This window comes from Gadus chalcogrammus, chromosome 6 (genome assembly GCF_026213295.1).
Source record: "Gadus chalcogrammus isolate NIFS_2021 chromosome 6, NIFS_Gcha_1.0, whole genome shotgun sequence".
Classification (NCBI taxonomy): Eukaryota; Metazoa; Chordata; class Actinopteri; order Gadiformes; family Gadidae; genus Gadus; species Gadus chalcogrammus.
Window position 1 is genome coordinate 5,452,153 of NC_079417.1, and position 19,254 is coordinate 5,471,406.

Genomic DNA, 19,254 nt, shown 5'->3' on the forward strand with positions numbered 1-19,254 from the left:
AAAATCTGAAGCCCGATCAATGTTGGATTAATCCCACAGCCCTGCTAGGGAGCCCGTCTGGCCGGGACCTACCGTGGGCGGCGGTGGGCGTCGGCGGGGTGGTGAAGTTCCACACTCCGTCCTCGTCGAAGCGGGGGTCAGGGTCGTCGGAGGGCGCCGGCGACGGCGGCGGGGGGACGAAGTTGGACAGCGGGACCCCCTGCGTGAAGGAGTCCAGACACATGGAGTCGAAGTAGCGGGCGGCCAGGGTCTTGGACTCGTTGGCGCTGGGGTTGAGGGTCTGGGCCAGCTGGTCCAGGGTGCTGTCCAGGCTGCTGTTGTGGGGCGTCTTGAGGACGCAGGTGGCGCCCACGCCCGACAGCAGCCGCAGCGTGTTGATGATCTTCTGGGGCGGGGCATCGGAGGAGAGCTTGCTCCTGATAGGACGAGAGACACCCAACACCCCCCCCCACATTGAACAACAAATGTGTGCGATTCATATTTGTATCGAGAATAACCATGCATAAAGTTTTTTTCAAATACATGCATACAACATGATAAACATTTAAATGAATGAAAGCAAATATAATAACAAGAATATTTAACACATCAAAAAAATATAACATCCTGAATATCTTCACCTCTTAACCTCAGACATATCCCCTTACCCACCCATAACTCTCCCTGCTAGTGCCTTCTATTTGAGGACGGCTATTTGATTACTAAGATAAGTCTCTATAAAGATTCGAAATTAAATGGAGCTGGATTTTTTCCATCTGCTTTACTTTATCCCTCAAGACGTGCCTAATTCTGTTAAAGTACTGGTCAACAAATGCTAACGTGTCACGAAGAGACAGCGGTAAAGTGGCCATGATAAGATGGTGGTTAGGGTTTGACTCGGAGTAGAAAGGTTCCGGGTTTGATCCCCAATGTCTAAAGTCCAGCAGTGGACATCCTTGCACCGGATAATGAAATCCGGCCTAATGATTATCGTGTCTCAAATTCACTGTGAATCTCTTTGGATGAACGTGCCTGCTAAATACACTACACACAACTATAATCAACTCTGACCTGTGCTGGGGTCTGTCCTCATTAGCGTAGGGGATGAAGTTCCCTCGGGGCTGGGTGTAGTTATGATACTGAGACGGGGAGAGGATCAGAGGGGGCAGGTCTCCTGGAAAACACAAGGACATACGGCGGTGATATTATCAATCGCGTTTACATGACAGACTGAGGTTAAAGGTCTACGATAGCTAGATAAAACCAACAGGCGTGCATGCACAGTATTATTTCATCCTCCCGTAGCTGCCATAAACTCTGGGAAACGAGGTTACATAACCACATTTCAGTGTTTACACGGCCGTCGGGAACCTAATTATCTCAGTAACCAGATTACAGTCGGCTTTCCCTTGCGCATTTAAAACATGATGATCAACACAACCAATGGCTGATGCCAGAAGCGGCGGTCGCTGGAGGACCCACCGATGGCGGGGACGGAGAGCGCCACGGTCATGGCCACGCAGACGAAGAAGGCGGGCAGGAGGATCTGCGAGAAGAGAAGCGCCCTTGGTGTTCCTCTTGGCGCCAGTGAGCACCCCCCACCCCCCCACCCCCCCACCCCGCTTGACGATGAGGCCGTGGAACTGGCGGAGCCGGAGCCACCAGCCCTCCAGCTTCACACCGCCCTGCCCCTCGGAGAGCTCCTCCTCCGGGGACAGCGGGATCTTGGCGTCCCCTGGAGGTTGGAAACAGGGTCAGGGGAGGACACCGTGAACAACCGCCCCTTGGTCTGCAATCATGAGCTTCTATTTGAATCACTTTGTGTATGTGTTCATGTTTGTGTGTGCGTGTGTGTGTGACACAGTGAGGGAGCCATTTCTTTTTATTACATGTTTAAACAGCTGCACAGTCTTTTTTTTTGGCATTTCGTTTTCAAAAATGTTTACTTTTACGTTTCTACTTAAATATATCATATTTCTGTTCTCTAATATCTTGAGCAGAGCAATTATTTTAAGAATTTTCCACAGGATCAATAAAGTCATCCGAATCTGAAAGCAAGGTGATCAGTCAGTGATCACATTTACGGTTGCACAAGCCTCTCTCAATTTCCCCCCCCCCCCCCCTCCCTCTCCCCCCTCCCCCCCTCACTCTCTCCCTCCCCTCACCACTCTCCTCTCCCCCCTCACCACTCTCCCTCTCCCCCCCCCCCCTCACTCCCTTCCGCCGTTAATGGTGACACATTACACCACCATGTGTGAGTGGGATTAGCCCTACCAGGCAGTTTCGAAAAACCGGCCTCTTCTGAAGCAGATCCCAATGGGGCGTGTCACCCTAGGTGTCTGACGGATTGCTGAGCAACGTTTGCTACGGTCCATCAGTCAGGCTGGTAGACGGATCCATCCAGCACACATCTAGGTGGACACGCCCACGTGTGATGTCAAAAGAGGCCGATTTTTCGAAAAAAGGGCTCGTAACGGCCAATCACACGGTTGAATGCGTCACCTTTACCGCCCTCCCCAACGTCCTTTGCTCCCGTCTCGCCCGGGGCCCCCCCCTCCACTCCCTCACCTCTCTGGCCGGCGGACTCTCCTTCCCGCGGCTCCTCAAACAGGGGGCAGTAGTCTCCGTAGAAGTCCGTGTACAGCCCCCCCTCGTCCCCCCGCACCGAGCCCACTGACGAGGACGAGGACCTCAGGGAGGCCTGGCTGGGGCTCATCCGGGAGCCGTTCACCAGGTTGGTCAGCTCCACCTCCCGCCTCTCGTCTGCTGACGCCGGGGGGCCCGTCTCACCGCCTGGCGGGGGTGACGTCGGCCCCCCGGGCCCCTCTACCGAGACCACCCCCGGCTTCCCCGTGGAGCTGCCCCCGGGGGAGTCCTTAATGTCTTCAGATGCGGAAAACAAACCAAGAGAAACAGATTTAATCTTTGAGCAATGCAGGGTACTTGAAGACTCCAGCTTAAATGAAACCCTTTTGAAGGTTGACTATTATGAGTAAGTTTCATTGGACTTTTTCATGGTTTTTGCACCAATTATTCTGAGTAAACTACAGAAAATGGCTGAGCAGCATCTCGACAGCGTTACCCACAATTCAGAAAAATGCTCTTCTAGTGGTTTGTTTTGTGCCATCGTTATAGGTCTGCCCATTGGTAATAATGTGGGGCCTGTGAAGCCCTTTCAGACTGTTGACTTGAAATTGATCGGTGTCCTAAAAGTAAAGTCAGGTTGAAACTTAAGTGGCAAATCATTTACAAATAAAATAGGCTTGTCTTGGTTCTGTAGTGGTGAATCAAATTCATACAATTATTAATGTATTATTTTTTCACAATATTTTAGAAGACAGATGGGTTATTAATGCCACAGAGTAACAGTTGAACTGCATGTGAATCTGCTACATAGTGAGGTGGTGGTCTGCTACATAGTGAGGTGGTGGTCTGCTACATAGTGAGGTGGTGGTCTGCTACATAGTGAGGTGGTGGTCTGCTACATAGTGAGGTGGTGGTCTGCTATATAGTGAGGTGATCTGCTACATAGTGAGGTGGTGGTCTGCTACATAGTGAGGTGGAGGTCTGCTACATAGTGAGGTGGTCTGCTACATAGTGAGGTGGCGGTCTGCTACATAGTGAGGTGTCGGTCAGTGTTGCCAGATTGGGCGAGATTGCCCGGCCAATCTGGCAACGCTGGGGGTGGTCTGCTACAGCTTGGGGTGGGTGGTCTCACCAGCGTCGCTGTTCTCCAGGGACTGGTCCTCCTCAGACACCTTGAGGAACACCTCCTCCAGGGTGGTGTCCATCACCCCGAAGCTGGTCAGAGCCAGGCTGTCCAGGCTCTGCTCCAGCGCCTGCAGGAGGGGGACGGGACCACACAGGTTACCACCACAACCTGGGTGGTTCTTACTGCACAGTATCCCCTCGACTCCTGGTTATAATCCAGTCAAGAGTTCAGACCAATGTTCGAGGTGTTGAACTAGCATTATCAAGTGACATATTGATGATACTCGATTATGATTATATATTCTAAGACGTTTGATACCCCCCTGCCAGAGGGATACAAATATGCGTGTTTATGAAACGGCTTTGTTGTATACTTGTTTCTGATTGGTCGATTATGGGAATCAGTGGCCTTTCTGAAAAGCAGACAGCTGTTATGATAAAATAAATAAATATTAATGTATTAAGTGGGATAATGTACTGCAAGCCTGTCATTATCGTGATATAAAAACCTTCAGGGTTATTCATGCATCACCATGCCAGGGTTTATTTTGTGGTAATGACCAGCTTGCTGTTCAATATCCCTTACATATCAGCTGTATGTATCTATACCGGTATATATATATATATAGATACATAAAAATAGAAAAAAGTTGTTTGTTTTGGGGAGAACTACTGTAGTACTTTCAATGTAGTACATTGAGGACAGAACATCTGCATTTCAAGCTGAGCTAACTCACATGATGATATATATTTGCGCCCGCAACTAACTGATGAGATATCATTCTCGCCCATTGGGCCTAAAGCCTAGGGACCAAAGGGGTCGATATTCACACTGCCGTTAACTTCTCATTTAGTCTTTTACCACAGGTACCCAGTATATTTGTTTTCCTTGTCATGCTTTTAAAGAGCAGCTCCACGCTGCTTTTGTGAGTTTTGCAGAACATGTCTGGACGTGGTCTGCAGGGGTTGCACCGTCCGTCGCAGTACCTGGAAGAGGCGTTCGAAGCAGCCTTTCTTGACGGCGTCGGACGGCAGCACGTAGGACAGCTCCGTGTTGGAGTTGGACACGAGCTGGCAGGACGCCACGAACTGGCGGATGAATTGGGTGACCCTGGCCTCGGAGCACGGAGACAGAGGGGAGGGCGGCTGGGGAGGTGCCCCATGGTCTGGGAGGCGGAGGAGGAAGGGGGTGGAGAAAGGTCGGGAAGTAGGAGAAGAAGATGAAGAAGAAGAAGAAGAAGAAGAAGAAGAAGAAGAAGAAGAAAAAGACAATGATGAATGAAAAAATAAAGAGAAAAGGGGAAAGCGGCGGAATGAGGACAGAGATGAGTCTGGGAGAACAGTCCAAGCTGTACACCGTTAGAGAAACTAGCATCACTGGGAAACTTAGTTCCACACATGGCTTAGCTCGTCAAACACCTTAATCTATACTGGTAACTACAACAGCTGTTCTCTTCATAAAAAAAATGGATCATAAATGTAAAATGAAAAATAAATGTATGTCCATAACTCCCACCCAACCACCCACACACCCACCCTCACACCCACCCACACCCACACACACCCACACACACCCACACCCACACACACACCTGTTCCCTCGCTCTGCTTCTTGACCAGCGTGAGCTTGTATCCGTCTCCGTACGTGCTCTTGAGGAAGAGCGGCGAGCCGCAGCACTTGAGCTTCCCGTGGGAGATGATGGCGATGCGGTCTCCCAGGAGGTCCGCCTCGTCCATGTGGTGCGTGGACAGCAGGATGGTTCGACCTGGCGGCCGGAAACACATGAAGATGGTCAGGGATAAGGTGGTTCGAACCCCAAAGTCCAATGTCTTACCAGTGGGCCTCCTAGAAGAAGACGGCCCCTAGCACCTTCTCCCTTATAACCTGTATCTAGGATAAAATACTATAAGAAACCTGCCTCCTGAATAATTAAACGTGAATATTTTGCCTGGTTCCACCTGATGATTCTCTAGGATGCTCCTTTTGGGACATCAGGTTGACCCAGGTCCAAGACCAGGTCCCGGACTACGCACCCTGTTTGTACTGGAGGACCACGTCCCAGACTGCACACCCTGTTTGTACTGGAGGACCAGGTCCCAGACTACACACCCTGTTTGTACTGGAGGACCAGGTCCCAGACTACGCACCCTGTTTGTACTGGAGGACCAGGTCCCAGACTACGCACCCTGTTTGTAATAGAGGACCAGGTCCCAGACTACGCACCCTGCTTGTACTTGAGGATGAGGTCCCAGACTACGCACCCTGTTGGTACTGGAGGACCAGGTCCCAGACTACGCACCCTGCTTGTACTGGAGGACCAGGTCCCGGACTACGCACCCTGTTTGTACTGGAGGACCAGGTCCCAGACTACGCACCCTGTTTGTACTTGAGGACCAGGTCTTGGACTACACACCCTGTTTGTACTGGAGGACCAGGTCCCGGACTACACCCTGTTTGTACTAGAGGACCAGGTCCCGGACTACACCCTGTTTGTACTTGAGGACCAGGTCCCGGACTACACCCTGTTTGTACTGGAGGACCAGGTCCCGGACTACACCCTGTTTGTACTGGAGGACCAGGTCCCGGACTACACCCTGTTTGTACTTGAGGACCAGGTCCCGGAGTACACCCTGTTTGTACTGGAGGACCAGGTCTTGGACTACGCACCCTGCTTGTACTTGAGGATGAGGTCCCAGACTACGCACCCTGCTTGTACTTGAGGATGAGGTCCCAGATGGCGCGGCGGGCGTAGGGGTCGACGCCGGCGGTGGGTTCGTCCAAGATGACAGCGCGGGAGCCGCCCACGAACGCGATGGCGACGGACAGCTTCCTCTTCATCCCCCCGGAGAGGGTCTGCACCAGGCTGTGGCGCTTGTTGGACAACTCCAGGTCCAGGATCATCCTGGACACACACACACACACACACACACACACACACACACACACACACACACACACACACACACACACACACACACACACACACACACACACACACACACACACACAGATTGAGTGTGTTTGCATATTTGTTCATATATGTGCCTGTCTACATGCATGCCCACTGTGTGTGTGTGTGTGTGTGTGTGTGTGTGTGTGTGTGTGTGTGTGTGTGTGTGTGTGTGTGTGTGTGTGTGTGTGTGTGTGTGTGTGTGTGACTGTGTGTGTGTGTGTGTGTGTGTGTGTGTGTGTGACTGTGTGTGACTGTGTGTGTGTGACTGTGTGTGTGTCTGTGTGTGTTTGTTGTGTGTGCTAACTCCTACTTGTCCATCTCCTTGCGTATGTCCTCCTCCTTCATGCCCTTGAGTCGGGAGTAGAACCAGAGGTGCTCCTCGACGCTCAGCTTGTCGAACAGGACGTTGTGCTGCGGGCACATGCCCAGGTTCTGCCGAATCAGCTCCATCTCCGTGCGGATGTCGTGGCCATATATGGTGGCAGAGCCGGAGGTGGGCGGGAACAGGCCAGTCAGGATGGACCTATCAAAAGCAGGATATCGGTTATATGGGATTCACAGAGGAACAGTGTGTTGGTGGTGGTGTTGGTGCCAGTGTGTGTGCGGGAAGGGCACATACAAAACACAAGTGCCCACGCACACCTCACACACACAGACACAGACACAGACACAGACACACACACACACACACACACACACACACTTCCCCTCACATGGTGGTGGTCTTGCCGGCCCCATTGTGGCCCAGGAAGGACATGACGTGGTTCTCGTGGAGGTTGAGGCTCAGCTTATCCAGGGCCAGCTTGCTGCCCATCTTGTACACCTTGGTCAGCTTGTCGATACACACCACCACGGGCAGGTGGCTGGGCTCCTCCTCGATGCCCCGCTGCTCCTCTAGGGGGCACAGGTCAGAGGTCACAGGTCAACAGGTTACAGGGGAGCGAATGAAGGGGGAAGGTAAAAGGGTCAATCAAAAGAGATCAACCTTTGTTAAATCCAGAATTGTGCTCCTTTTAACTTTATTTGCCTGGTTTAAATAGTATTTGCGTGCATTAACTGTGAGGCGACTTTAAAGTGAAAACAAAATGTATTATTATTAATTATTAGACCTTTGGTGGTAAATGCAAACAACCACGGGCTCTACTTACAAAACAGTGGTAAGGACGAGAACGTAAACTTTAAAATACGTCTTTTAAACAATGTAGTTCTTCTGTGCAGGATACACTGATGTACGCTTGTTTTAGGAAGCGTTTCTGGCTTGATGTGTATTAGAACACTAATGCTGGATATTTTTGAGACAAGAGGCAGCAGAATCGTTATATAGTCTCATTCTCAGAAAAAAAAAGCAATATTCTACAGAGAACTGTCATTCTAAAGCATTTCTGGAAGGACATCTGTAGATTTTGGACGAGTGGGAGAGCGAGCAGAATGGCTTTAGAATGATGATTGGAACGCAGCCGTAGCTGCGGCGGAGTGTGCGCCGTGGTCAGCGGCCTTCTTACCGGACCTCCTGTGCTCCATGGCGCACGCCTGGTCCTCCTCCATTACGCTCAGCCTGGAGGCCCCGCCCCCACACCACGGCCAATCCCAGGTCTCCACGCGCCCGCTGCCCAGCCAATAGGACTTCTGCAGGGGGAAGTACCATGGGCGGGGCAGTCCGTACATCCCTACAGAAAGAGTGAACACCCATGAACCATAGATTTATTCTAATATATATGCAGTTTAGACAGCCACGAAACCCTTTACTTCTTATGATGGAAGTAACACAAGATTATAACTATTCTAAACAAGTTTAGGCGGAATTCACCACCTTTTCCTAAATCGAGTGGGCTGAGAGGCTGAAGCTAATTCTGGTGGAACCAGGGTAAGTAGAAGCTAATTTGTCTGTAGTATACCTGGTGAGATTAAAATAAATGCTGTTATTTAGTGTGTTAATTATTGTGCTTTAATTTTAATATGTATACATCTTTTTTTTTAATATATATATTATGTATAATATATATTTCTATACCTGGATGCACAGCCTCAATGTACCAGGTGAGCACTCCGTACAGGCAGGCGTCGATGATGAGCATCATCATGGACAGGCCCAGGTTGAAGTCGTCCCCCTCGACCGGGGACTGGCGGATGGTCTTCCACTGGATGCCCACCCCGGACACCTCGTACAGGGCAAAGTACTTGGAGCCCAGGCCAAACGCCGTGGTGGACATCAGGGACTGGAGAGGGAAGGAGCGGAAGAAGGCACTCGTCAGGTTAATCAGGATTTTTTTCTGGGATCCAGCAGTCCTACCTGGTGATAGCAGAACATCGGATCTAGACGGCCTACTATGTTATAGCAGGACTTGTGATCCAGAACTCCTACTATGTTATAGCAGGACTTCTGATCCAGCAGTCCTACCATGTTATAGAAGGACTTCTGATCCAGTGGTGCAACTATGTTACAGTACAAACTTCTGATTTAGTGGTGCAACTATGTTGATCAATAAATCTTCCCCCAATAACTCAATAGTGTAATGCTATTGTGGTTTTGATCAATAGGTGACAATGCTGAATAATAGCACCTTATACCAACATGAAAAAGCGTACAAACGTTCTGAAGTTCCCAGTTTATCATTCATTTTAACTGATATATACACAAACCATGACGGAGACAAATGGCTAAAGGTGCACACAGGTCCATTGTTTTATTATTATTTTTGATCTTTCCTTTAGGCATTTATTAATTACGTATCTTTAATAACAATCTAACTTACATTTTTAATAACTATCATATAATGTTTTTATTGCTTGGGTTATTCCTTTATCATGTAAAAGACTTGATAGTTAGAAAAGGTTTAGAAAAGTGCTTTAGACAGAAAGTTCCTTATTATTGTTGGGCAGATCTAGCCAGCAGAGGTAAAGGAGGAAGTGATCAGGGCCGTGGTGCGGTTGAAGGCGTCCTTACTGCGATGCACTTCTCAAAAGCGGTGATCTTGTCGTGGGCCACCTCCTCCCTGATGGCCACGTACATGTAGGGCACGTAGCTCAGGAAGTAGACGATGCCTCCGCACGCAGACGCCAGCTTAGCCTTGGAGTAGATCACCGACACCAGGAAGCTACAGGCGGACAGACAGGCAGGGAGACAGAGACAGGCAGGGAGACAGAGACAGGCAGGGAGACAGAGACAGGCAGGGAGACCGACAATGAAGACCAACAAATTGATCAATACGAAACAGACAAACAAGCAAAAAAACTGTATCTAAACTTATGTTTAGTTACACTGTCAGAGGATATTGAGTATATCATCCAAAAATATAATCATTACTATTATGTATATGTATATGTATATGTATATCTATATCTATATATATATATATATATATTATTATTCAAACCAAAACAACCCTCTTTGTGCATGCCTCACACCAGAGTGGCTGCCAGATACAGTACACTGTACGAAGCTGTAAACTCTAAACTCCTGGAGTCAACATCTTTTCAACCAGTGTGAGCTCTCCTGTGGCCCGCTGTGACTTCACGGCAGACAAAACGGGGGCCGCTTCAGTCGCTTAGCAACTGAATTCGACCTGTTTCTGCCCACACACGCTAGAGTTAACAAGTGAACAACCTCTCCTCCAATCACAAGGACCTTCTGAGGTGCGGGGAGGAGCTACTTTCAACTGCCCTCTTTTTGAAGGCACAACTTTATTAGGTTTGATTCTATTGTGACAGAAGGTATGTAGGGGCCAGGGGTTAGGGCATCCTGCTCTAGCATGCCTACAGGTAGACTGAGGGTATTGGGGATCGAACCCGGAATGGGCTAGGAGTCACCTCACCTACTCCACTACTCTTAAGATGAAATTATTCACGTTAAACTGTACGTGTTAATCATCCTGGATACATTATTATTTTTTTGATCTATTGGTCTATCTATTGGTAGTTTAGTGTTGATCACATTTTGCGCAGGGTGTAAGACTTAACCACGCCTACTTTGGTGTATGGGGATGGGGCCAAGCGCTCACCAGAACATGATGGTTGCCACGGCGTAGATGGTGAGGAAGAGCCAGATGATGAAGGGGTCGCTGTGCAGGAGCACGCGGCCGTACTTTAGGATGACGGTCAGCGCTGTCACAGAGATGGACAGCTGGACGAAGCCGGTGATGAACCAGGCCACCCAGTGCACCGCGTTGTTCAGACCCATCATCTTCATCACCTTCAGGGAGATATGAAGACCTTTAAACTACTGTTACACCTTCATCATCTTCATCACCTTCAGGGAGATATGAAGACCTTTAAACTACTGTTACACCTTCATCAGCTTCAGGGAGATATGAAGACCTTTAAACTACTGTTACATCTTCATCATCTTCATCACCTTCAGGGAGATATGTATGAAGACCTTTAAACTACTGTTACATCTTCATCATCTTCATCAGCTTCAGGGAGATGTGAAGACCTTTAACTACTTTTACATCTTCATCTTCTTCATCACCTTCAGGGAGATATGAAGACCTTTAAACTACTGTTACATCTTCATCATCTTCATCAGCTTCAGGGAGATATGAAGACCTTTAAACTACTGTTACATCTTCATCCTCTTCATCAGCTTCAGGGAGATGTGAAGACCTTTAAACTACTTTTACATCTTCATCTTCTTCATCACCCTCAGGGAGATATGAAGACCTTTAAACTACTGTTACATCTTCATCACCTTCAGGGAGATATGGAGACCTTTAAACTACTGCTACATCTTCATCATCTTCATCCCCCTCAGGGAGATATGAAGAACTTTAAACTACCGTAAGATCTTCATCCCCTTCAGGAAGATTTGACGACTTTTAAACTACTGTAAATCAATAAAGTTACTAAAACCTAAAAGGCGCAAATATTTTTTTAGGGATATATCCATATATGACAAATTGCTCCATGAGAATGGTGAAGAAGGAATACTCAACAGCAAACACCTAAAGGCTTTAATCAGAGGAAACATCAAATAACTATATAAATAACAAATTTTACACAGGGAAAAAACTAAAGTAAACTGTAGTTCTGATATGTGGCCACCAGGTGGGTGAGAGGGAAGTGGAGTGAGACATTTCTCTGCTACGGGTTGAAGTCTCAGAAAACAGGAAGCAGTTATGTTAGTGTCAGTCAGACAGATAGGATGACAGGGGATGCTGACAGATGGGTACCGGTGACCCTGCGTCTCTAAACTCTGACCGACCACAGGACAGAATGACTCGCACACAGACAGAAAGGCAGGTAGACCAAGCAGCAGTCAGCCAGGGACACAGGTATACAGAGGAACCTGTATATGCAACCTCTTTCAGGAGGCAGACAGATAGACAGACAGACACACACACCGAGTAGCCTGTATATCTGACCTATTGAGGGGGAAAACAGACAAGACAGTGGACCCTGTGTATCTGACCTCTTTGAGGAGGCAGACAGACAGACAGACAGACAGACAGACAGACAGACAGACAGACAGACAGACAGACAGACAGACAGACAGACAGTGGAGCCTGTGTATCTGACCTCTTTGAGGAGGCAGACAGACAGATAGACAGACAGACAGACAGACAGACATTTGACCCTGTTTATCTGACCTCTTTGAGGCGGTGCTCCTTCTCGGCGACGATGTGTTGGATCATCATTGCTACGGAGTACACCCAGGAGATCACCATGCACAGAGGCATCATGTGCTCGATGACAAACAGAAAACTGCAAGACACACACAAACAAGTACACGCAAACATCATAGTCGGGACATGACCTTGTCCATTCCAACCTCAACAGCGTGAGTGACACGCACTACTTCTCCCGATACCTTCACTCTACTCTTAAAATGCTACAACCTGCAACTAATAAACCTTTCAAATCAATCCAAGTCCATTAAAAAAAAAAAAAAATCTATTTATCCCAGAGGGGCCATTCTTAAAACCTAACAGGCATAGTAGAGGACACACAAACAGGACAAATAAGATAATACATGATAGAGAGAAAGTGGCCGCGTGGTTCAATACACAACAGTGACGAAGAATGAAAGTCAGAGTGACCGTGAAGCATGTATCAAATAAACTTCACTCACTACAACTAAACTTACAATACATTCACTCTTCTCTGATAAAAATACAACTAAACTAACAATACATTCACTCATCTCTGATAAAAATACAACTAAACTAACAATACATTCACTCTTCTCTGATAAAACTACCACTAAACTCACAATACATTCCCTCTACTAAGCACGGCAGGTGTAATGGATGGAGGTTCTTACTCGTCGCGGGTGTAGCATGGGTATGGGAACATCTGGACGTAGTTCCCCGGCTCCACCACGTCATGACCCACAAATGTGTTGATGATCGCCCTCTCCATCATGTCTAACAGAGAGAGAGAGAGAGAGAGAGAGAGAGAGAGAGAGAGAGAGAGAGAGAGAGAGAGAGAGAGAGAGAGAGAGAGAGAGAGAGAGAGAGAGAGGAGAGAGAGAGAGAGAGAGAGAGAGAGAGAGAGAGAGAGAGAGAGAGAGAGGACATTTACAATCTGTTACACTTATGATCGATAGGGGGAGTGAAGGATATATAACCCCAAAAGTCAAAGATTATATGGCTCCATCCATCATTTTTAAGATGGAGGGATGGCGAGAGGCAAGAGAGAAAACAACATGCTTGCATTCAAAATCTATTACTTTTGTGATATCGATAGGGGAAGCGATCGAATTGAGAGGGGGTCAAAGGTTAATAGGGCTCTCTTCATTATCTCTGGGCTGAAGGGATGGAGGCAGCCAGAGAGAGGGAGACGGGGGAGTGCGAGAAAAAAGGAGAGTGAGATGCACAGAGAACATTCACAATCTATTACTGTTGTCATATTGATATGTCCGGTGACAGGATGCGTGCAGCAGCAGAAACAAGTTTTTATCCTCCAAACCACTAAGATAAAACACCCGTCCCGACAGAGAACCTGACGTCTCCATCAGACTCAGGTAAGCTGTCATCGACCAGTGAGCAAAATGCTGCAACGAAAGGAGTTTCTCTTCCTCCCTCCTCCTCAATCACTGTTGGAGAGTGATGATACCCCATCTCTAGACGCGGAAGGAAAAAAAAAAAGCTTTTTAAAAAAACACTTTATCTCAGCGATGCCTCTGCTCTAACTAGTCATACTTTCCTGTTAGGAAGGACATGTCATACTGCAAATCGACATAATTGTATTTGTCCACTACATCCACCGCCCTTCCTTCCCTCCCTCCCTCCCTCCCTCCCTCCCTCCCTCCCTCCCTCCCTCCATCTTACCCTACCCTCCCCTCCCTTCCTGAATAAAAGATGACTTTCACAGACGAGAAAGTGCCATCCCTGCGGCTGCTTCACTCTCTTCACAGGTGCTGGAAACTTGAGGAAGTACGATGCTAAGCAGTTTGCCAACACTCAAATCCTTTATGGAAGCTCTTAAGCAACGCCTTTGTGACGATGGTTGTTTCAGCTTTTGCCATAAAGGATTTCTTAGTGTGCCGGAGTTATTATTGTTGGCGTTTGATTCATCGGCCCCGGGCCTGAAAACACCTGCAGAGAGCATCTAAAACAACAGCCGGTCGACTTGTACAAATAACTCACGTTCAACCGCACAGCATTTATTTTTATCAGCAGAGCAGGTGGGTTTTCATGAGATCTGTTACCACATATAAATCCAAAACACTTTCTATCTGGGTTTCTTTTCACATGACTATAGTGTTAAAGGGCTTACCAGCTCCACATTATATGACCGCCCCTAATGCCAACAACTTTAAATGTCAAGAATAACCTTCTCAAAACCAGGAGGAAGAACAGAACAGAACAGATGTGTGTTAGTCTTTCAGCCGAAAGTGTTCTGGTTTCAGCCCCTCAAGTCCACACTCCACCTGCAGTTGGCTACCTTGAGCAATTCAACATAATCCCTGCTTCTTTATTATATGCATTAAAGAGACACGGCAAGCTGCTTTGGAAACACCCGCTTACTATTTAGCAGTTTCATAAGTCGCTTTCGGGTCTCCTTTGATGGCGCAATACCCCTGTTGTGCAGTCTTTCCGTTCCAGGAACAAACCACTAAAGTTGTATCTTATTGAACCCTATTCAACATCTGAGGGCGGTCACCACCCACCTTGTATCCAGACAAAACCGTACAGGAAGTAGAACTTCCCGCCGGTGTTGGGTCCGGGACGCCAGTAGGCGCGTCGGATCTCGTTGGTCTTCTCCGTGAAGCTGGAGTTCTGGCGGATCTTGTAGAGAACGTGGGGGGGCAGGGAACCGTCCCTGTTGGTCTGAAAGATCACACCTAGCGGCAAGGGAGGTGAAGGGGTGAAAAATCTCATTGGATTCAAAATAAAATTCAAAAAGGATGACCACAAGACCCGAGAGTGAGAGCTCACGGGACTTACTGGCGAAGACGGAGACGTTGTCCTGGTAGGCCTGGTTCAGGGTGTAGTTCACAATGCTGTCCTCGTCGGGAAAACCTTTGAAGATGTCCACGCTCACCTGCAGGCATGTGTGTGCACGTTTATGTGTGCACGTATGCATCCGTTAATACATATGTGTAGATGTGTGCGCGTGTATGTGTATTGGAAATGGGAGGTAAAAAATAAAGAAACACATTGACTTCTGAAGACCAGAGCAGCTATTTTTAGCTCAATGCTGAGCTGCTGCCTGAGAGTCTTCAGAGCTGGTGTTGTCGTAGCACGCAGCTAGCCGTTCTCTCCGGGATCAATAGGATACTCTTCCTCTGCTCAGTCCCACCCTGGCCACAGAGTTAACTGGCATCAGTCCCGACACAGCGAGCAGGAGCGGGACGTATGACCTTGAACGTCCGGGGGGCTGTCAGCGTCCACTCCCGCCCCCCCGCAGCACTGATAGGCTTGTGGTCGGCATTAGCATTAGCATTAGCCTACTTACTCAACCTGTTAGCATTGCTGACCTTAAACGACACCATTTGAAATGTTCAACTACACTTGCTTGATTAAAATTCAAACTTCTCTCTGCCCATAATGACCTGATTCCCTATTTTAATAATGATAATGTCAAGTTGAGTGGGCTCCTGCCGTATAGTGATCACAGTACAGGTCATTAAGGAACGGTCTTTAGCATTATTGCTTCATTACCATGTTGACCTCAGCGGGAATAGTAAGTTATTAAAGAGTACAGACTGAGACAAGCATTTGGGGGTTGGGATGACAAGCGCTATAGTTTCACCTCTGTAATATCAATATAAATACTGTATGATATATTAAAATATGAATAATAAAGTATATACAGTACAGTATATTATATATTTGTCCGGTAAAGGAGGTTTGAGACTGTTAGAGAGGGGACGTTTTCGTTTGTTTGCTTAGTTAAACGAAGGCTCACTCCTCTGCTCTCTCTTTATGGCCCAGGACTGTCACCTAGAGCACCTTTCCGAGCTATTCAAACAAAGTCGGCTGGACTGGCCATGGATGGGACTGACCTTCGACATGAAGCGCGTCCAGCCACAGGCGGCGTTGTCGATAGTGTCCAGCTGCTCCACGAGAGTGGTGGTGTTCGGGAGGGTGTAGTTTCCCTCCAGCAGACCTTGGATCAGCACACTGTCCGTCGAGTTCAGCAGCTCTGGGTTGCCCTGCAGCTCCTGGGTCAGCTGGGGGCAGAAGGGAGTTGGTTAGAGGGTTAAGGTGAGTTGGTAGTGAAGCTAATTTAGTTAAACGCAGTACATTTTCCAGTACATCATCATCCATCTACAACCCCTGGCAGCAGAACCGTGTGGGAGGGGTTACCATGTGGAAGAGGTAATTACCATGTCTGAGATGTTACCGTGTGGGAGGAGTTACCATGTGGAAGAGGTAATTACCATGTCTAAGATGTTACCGTGTGGGAGGAGTTACCATGTGGAAGAGGTAATTACCATGTCTGAGATGTTACCGTGTGGGAGGGGTTACCATGTGGAAGAGGTTATTAGCATGGCTGAGATGTTATCATGTGGGAGGAGTTACCATGTGGGAGGAGTGGCAACATCTGAGATGTTGCCATGGGGGAGACGTTAGCTTATTTTTGCAGTTAGCTACCTCATGAATTTATCCAGCACTTTGGTCACTGCTGGTTGATTCTGAATGTGCTCTATAAACACTTTTGGATCTGAACTGGGTCGATTATTCACCTGTTGTAGCCAGGCCAGGTGGTCGTGCATACGTCCGTCTTCCAGGAAGGTCCTGAGCTGGGCAGAGATGTTGAGCCAGACCCGAGCGTAGTGCGTCACGTTCCCCACGAACGCAAACGTCTCATTGGCCTGGCGTGGGTTACAAACGTACAGAGGATTTAGGTCTCCATGTGGTGTACTGATGACGCAATGGTGCATACCATAAGGACTTGGAAGTAGTCTGAATAGACAGTACAGCTTAAATGTACGGTAGGTGTAAACAAAACACACATGCAGTCTAGCCCGGGAATGTTCCAGAACCTTTCCTGCATGGGCTCATGTGTGAATGAGAAAAGGGACTGAAATCAGATGGAGGAAATCAGAGATTCTTCTGACATGTTGGGATCACTTCTGGTACAGCTGAGTGGTGAATGAAAGCAGTCACATTGCAAGGAGAGGCACTTAAAGTGTTCGGTCTATCTGACGTAAGACGCTTTTCCCGTTGGGCAAACAAACCCAAGACAAAGACTCTGATTATGTATTTGAATCCTGACTTTTAATCCTAATGTGTCAATGATTGTCGAGTGATTCATCAACACAGTTTATATTGTTTGCTTACAAGTGAACAAGCAGATTTAGACTAGAGGACGCTTCTCTCATTCTGAGATTTGAATGGCGGCTGGCATCCACAAGTGTTGCATTACCCCCATCTGCTGGACTTCCCCTTTTCCCATCCACTCCGGCACTGTTGTGTGCCATGTGTGAAAGGGGCGGGACAGACATTTTCCAGAACGTAACTTCCTGTGTGAATACTAAAGAAACATAGTAGTGGTGCCTGAAAGTTTATCACAGTATTTGACCTGGAAATATGTGTGATAGAGGCTTAATAAGCAGAGAGCTCTCCCGGAGCACCCACAACACTGCCCGTACTTGCCTTCTGAATGACTTTATCCACCTGAGAACCGATTGGGGAATAGAGGATCTTGGGATTTGTAGTCATCAGATGCACCAGTAAGCCTAGATTCCTCTGTTCCTTGCTGGTGAAGCCAAGAGAACTCATGTTCCCCTGCTTCAGCGCCTCGGGCTCGATGATCCTGGCGGATAGAGTAGGAGAGGATGTTAATGGTCCATTTGGCTTAGCTTCTCTTCCTTTTATTCCCTGACTTTATGGCGCCTCGTTAAAGCAGAGATGAAATACACACAGAGAAACGGGTCGAGAAAACCCACCCCCAGTATTCCAAAACAACCATGTTGCTAATGAGCGCATTCCAGAAGCAAAAGCAATCACTCATCACTGGAGGTAAAACACTGTGTGGCTTTCATCTTGAACCTGGAGTTTCCAGGAGTAATCTTTCAGCGCACTCTGTGTTGAAACTTGATCCTCTGTGTCCTCTGAGATGTGTCTCAGCATATCTGCACATAAACTGCTTATCAGAGAGGGGCATGATTGATATCTGGACCGTGGCCCAGGAAAGTGTCATGGCTCTGGTGTTTGACTTCCAGCCGGAATGGACTGGTTTATATTTCTACAGCAACACAGTCTACCTGTAGGCATCCTGGAGCAAGATTCTCCTACCTGCTCCTTAGGGACATGTTTCTAATCCATTGTAAGTGGCTTCAAATAATTGGCTAAATAGTAAACAGCCCAAATTGTTTTACTTCAATGTCATGAAGTAGACGCTTTAATTGATAGCGACCTACAAGGGAGGCTGGGAACCCAAAAAAGCGAGTAGCGAGTAGAATGCTGCGAAATCTAAATAAATAAAAACAGGTCATAGGCCATAGGGCCAAAGTGGCCATAGGGATCAGGAATGATGTATCACAGACTCCATGTCGATTAAAAAATGTGCAACCGTGTCATTCCTCACCTGTTGTTCCCACACAGGATGGGCTGCAGCCCCGCCCACAGCTGCACGAAGGCCGAGAACTGAGACCTGGGGTTTGCCTGGGGCTCCTCCTTCTCCTTCCCTTTCTCCGGCCCGCCTTCTGGTCCCCGGCCGTCCCCTTCCTTCCCCTCTCCCTCCGCCTCTACGCCGTCGCCCCGGGGCGTGTCCGTGGCGTTAGGACCGATCCCGCCTCCCCAGGCGGTGGAGTTGGGCGGCCAGGTGGTGACGTTGGAGGCAGGGGCGTGGCCTGGTGGAGGCGCGCGGCCCGCGCAGGCACCTTGAGGCAGGAGGCGGGCAAGGCCGGAGAGCAGGGCCACGTCCTTGAGGAGCTGCTCCACGTAGGCCAGGTCTTTGAGGAGCACGGCCAGCCGCGTGCGGGGGAGCGACGAGGAGGAGTTGAAGAGGTGGAGCTGGGTGGAGGGGACACTCGACTGTTACTTCAACCCTCGTTTCTGCCTCGTTTTATGCAATGGAAGTATCCTTCAATGTCCTGAGACTCATACAACATTGAAGTATGCTAATTATTCATTACTAGTATACTTATCATTCATGAACCTCTTGTACAGTTGGTGGAATAAGACTATTGGAAGAGTTACATTAAGTGAGAGTTGAG

General features: G+C 48.2%; 1 protein-coding gene across 1 annotated transcript in view; it reads right to left on the reverse strand.

Moving 5' to 3' along the window:
• The window catches only part of abca2 (ATP-binding cassette, sub-family A (ABC1), member 2), a 57,200-nt gene that overhangs the window by 14,014 nt on the left and 23,932 nt on the right, over positions 1 to 19,254 (reverse strand). The window contains 23 exon segments of the mRNA XM_056593025.1: positions 73 to 416; positions 1,051 to 1,153; positions 1,462 to 1,537; positions 1,539 to 1,714; positions 2,548 to 2,862; positions 3,698 to 3,818; positions 4,678 to 4,856; positions 5,283 to 5,456; positions 6,397 to 6,593; positions 6,955 to 7,167; positions 7,358 to 7,538; positions 8,147 to 8,311; positions 8,656 to 8,860; positions 9,589 to 9,739; positions 10,643 to 10,833; positions 12,230 to 12,344; positions 12,904 to 13,006; positions 14,755 to 14,928; positions 15,032 to 15,128; positions 16,093 to 16,260; positions 16,777 to 16,905; positions 17,690 to 17,849; positions 18,624 to 19,051. Coding sequence (XP_056449000.1) covers positions 73 to 416; positions 1,051 to 1,153; positions 1,462 to 1,537; positions 1,539 to 1,714; positions 2,548 to 2,862; positions 3,698 to 3,818; positions 4,678 to 4,856; positions 5,283 to 5,456; positions 6,397 to 6,593; positions 6,955 to 7,167; positions 7,358 to 7,538; positions 8,147 to 8,311; positions 8,656 to 8,860; positions 9,589 to 9,739; positions 10,643 to 10,833; positions 12,230 to 12,344; positions 12,904 to 13,006; positions 14,755 to 14,928; positions 15,032 to 15,128; positions 16,093 to 16,260; positions 16,777 to 16,905; positions 17,690 to 17,849; positions 18,624 to 19,051 — 4,165 coding nt within the window.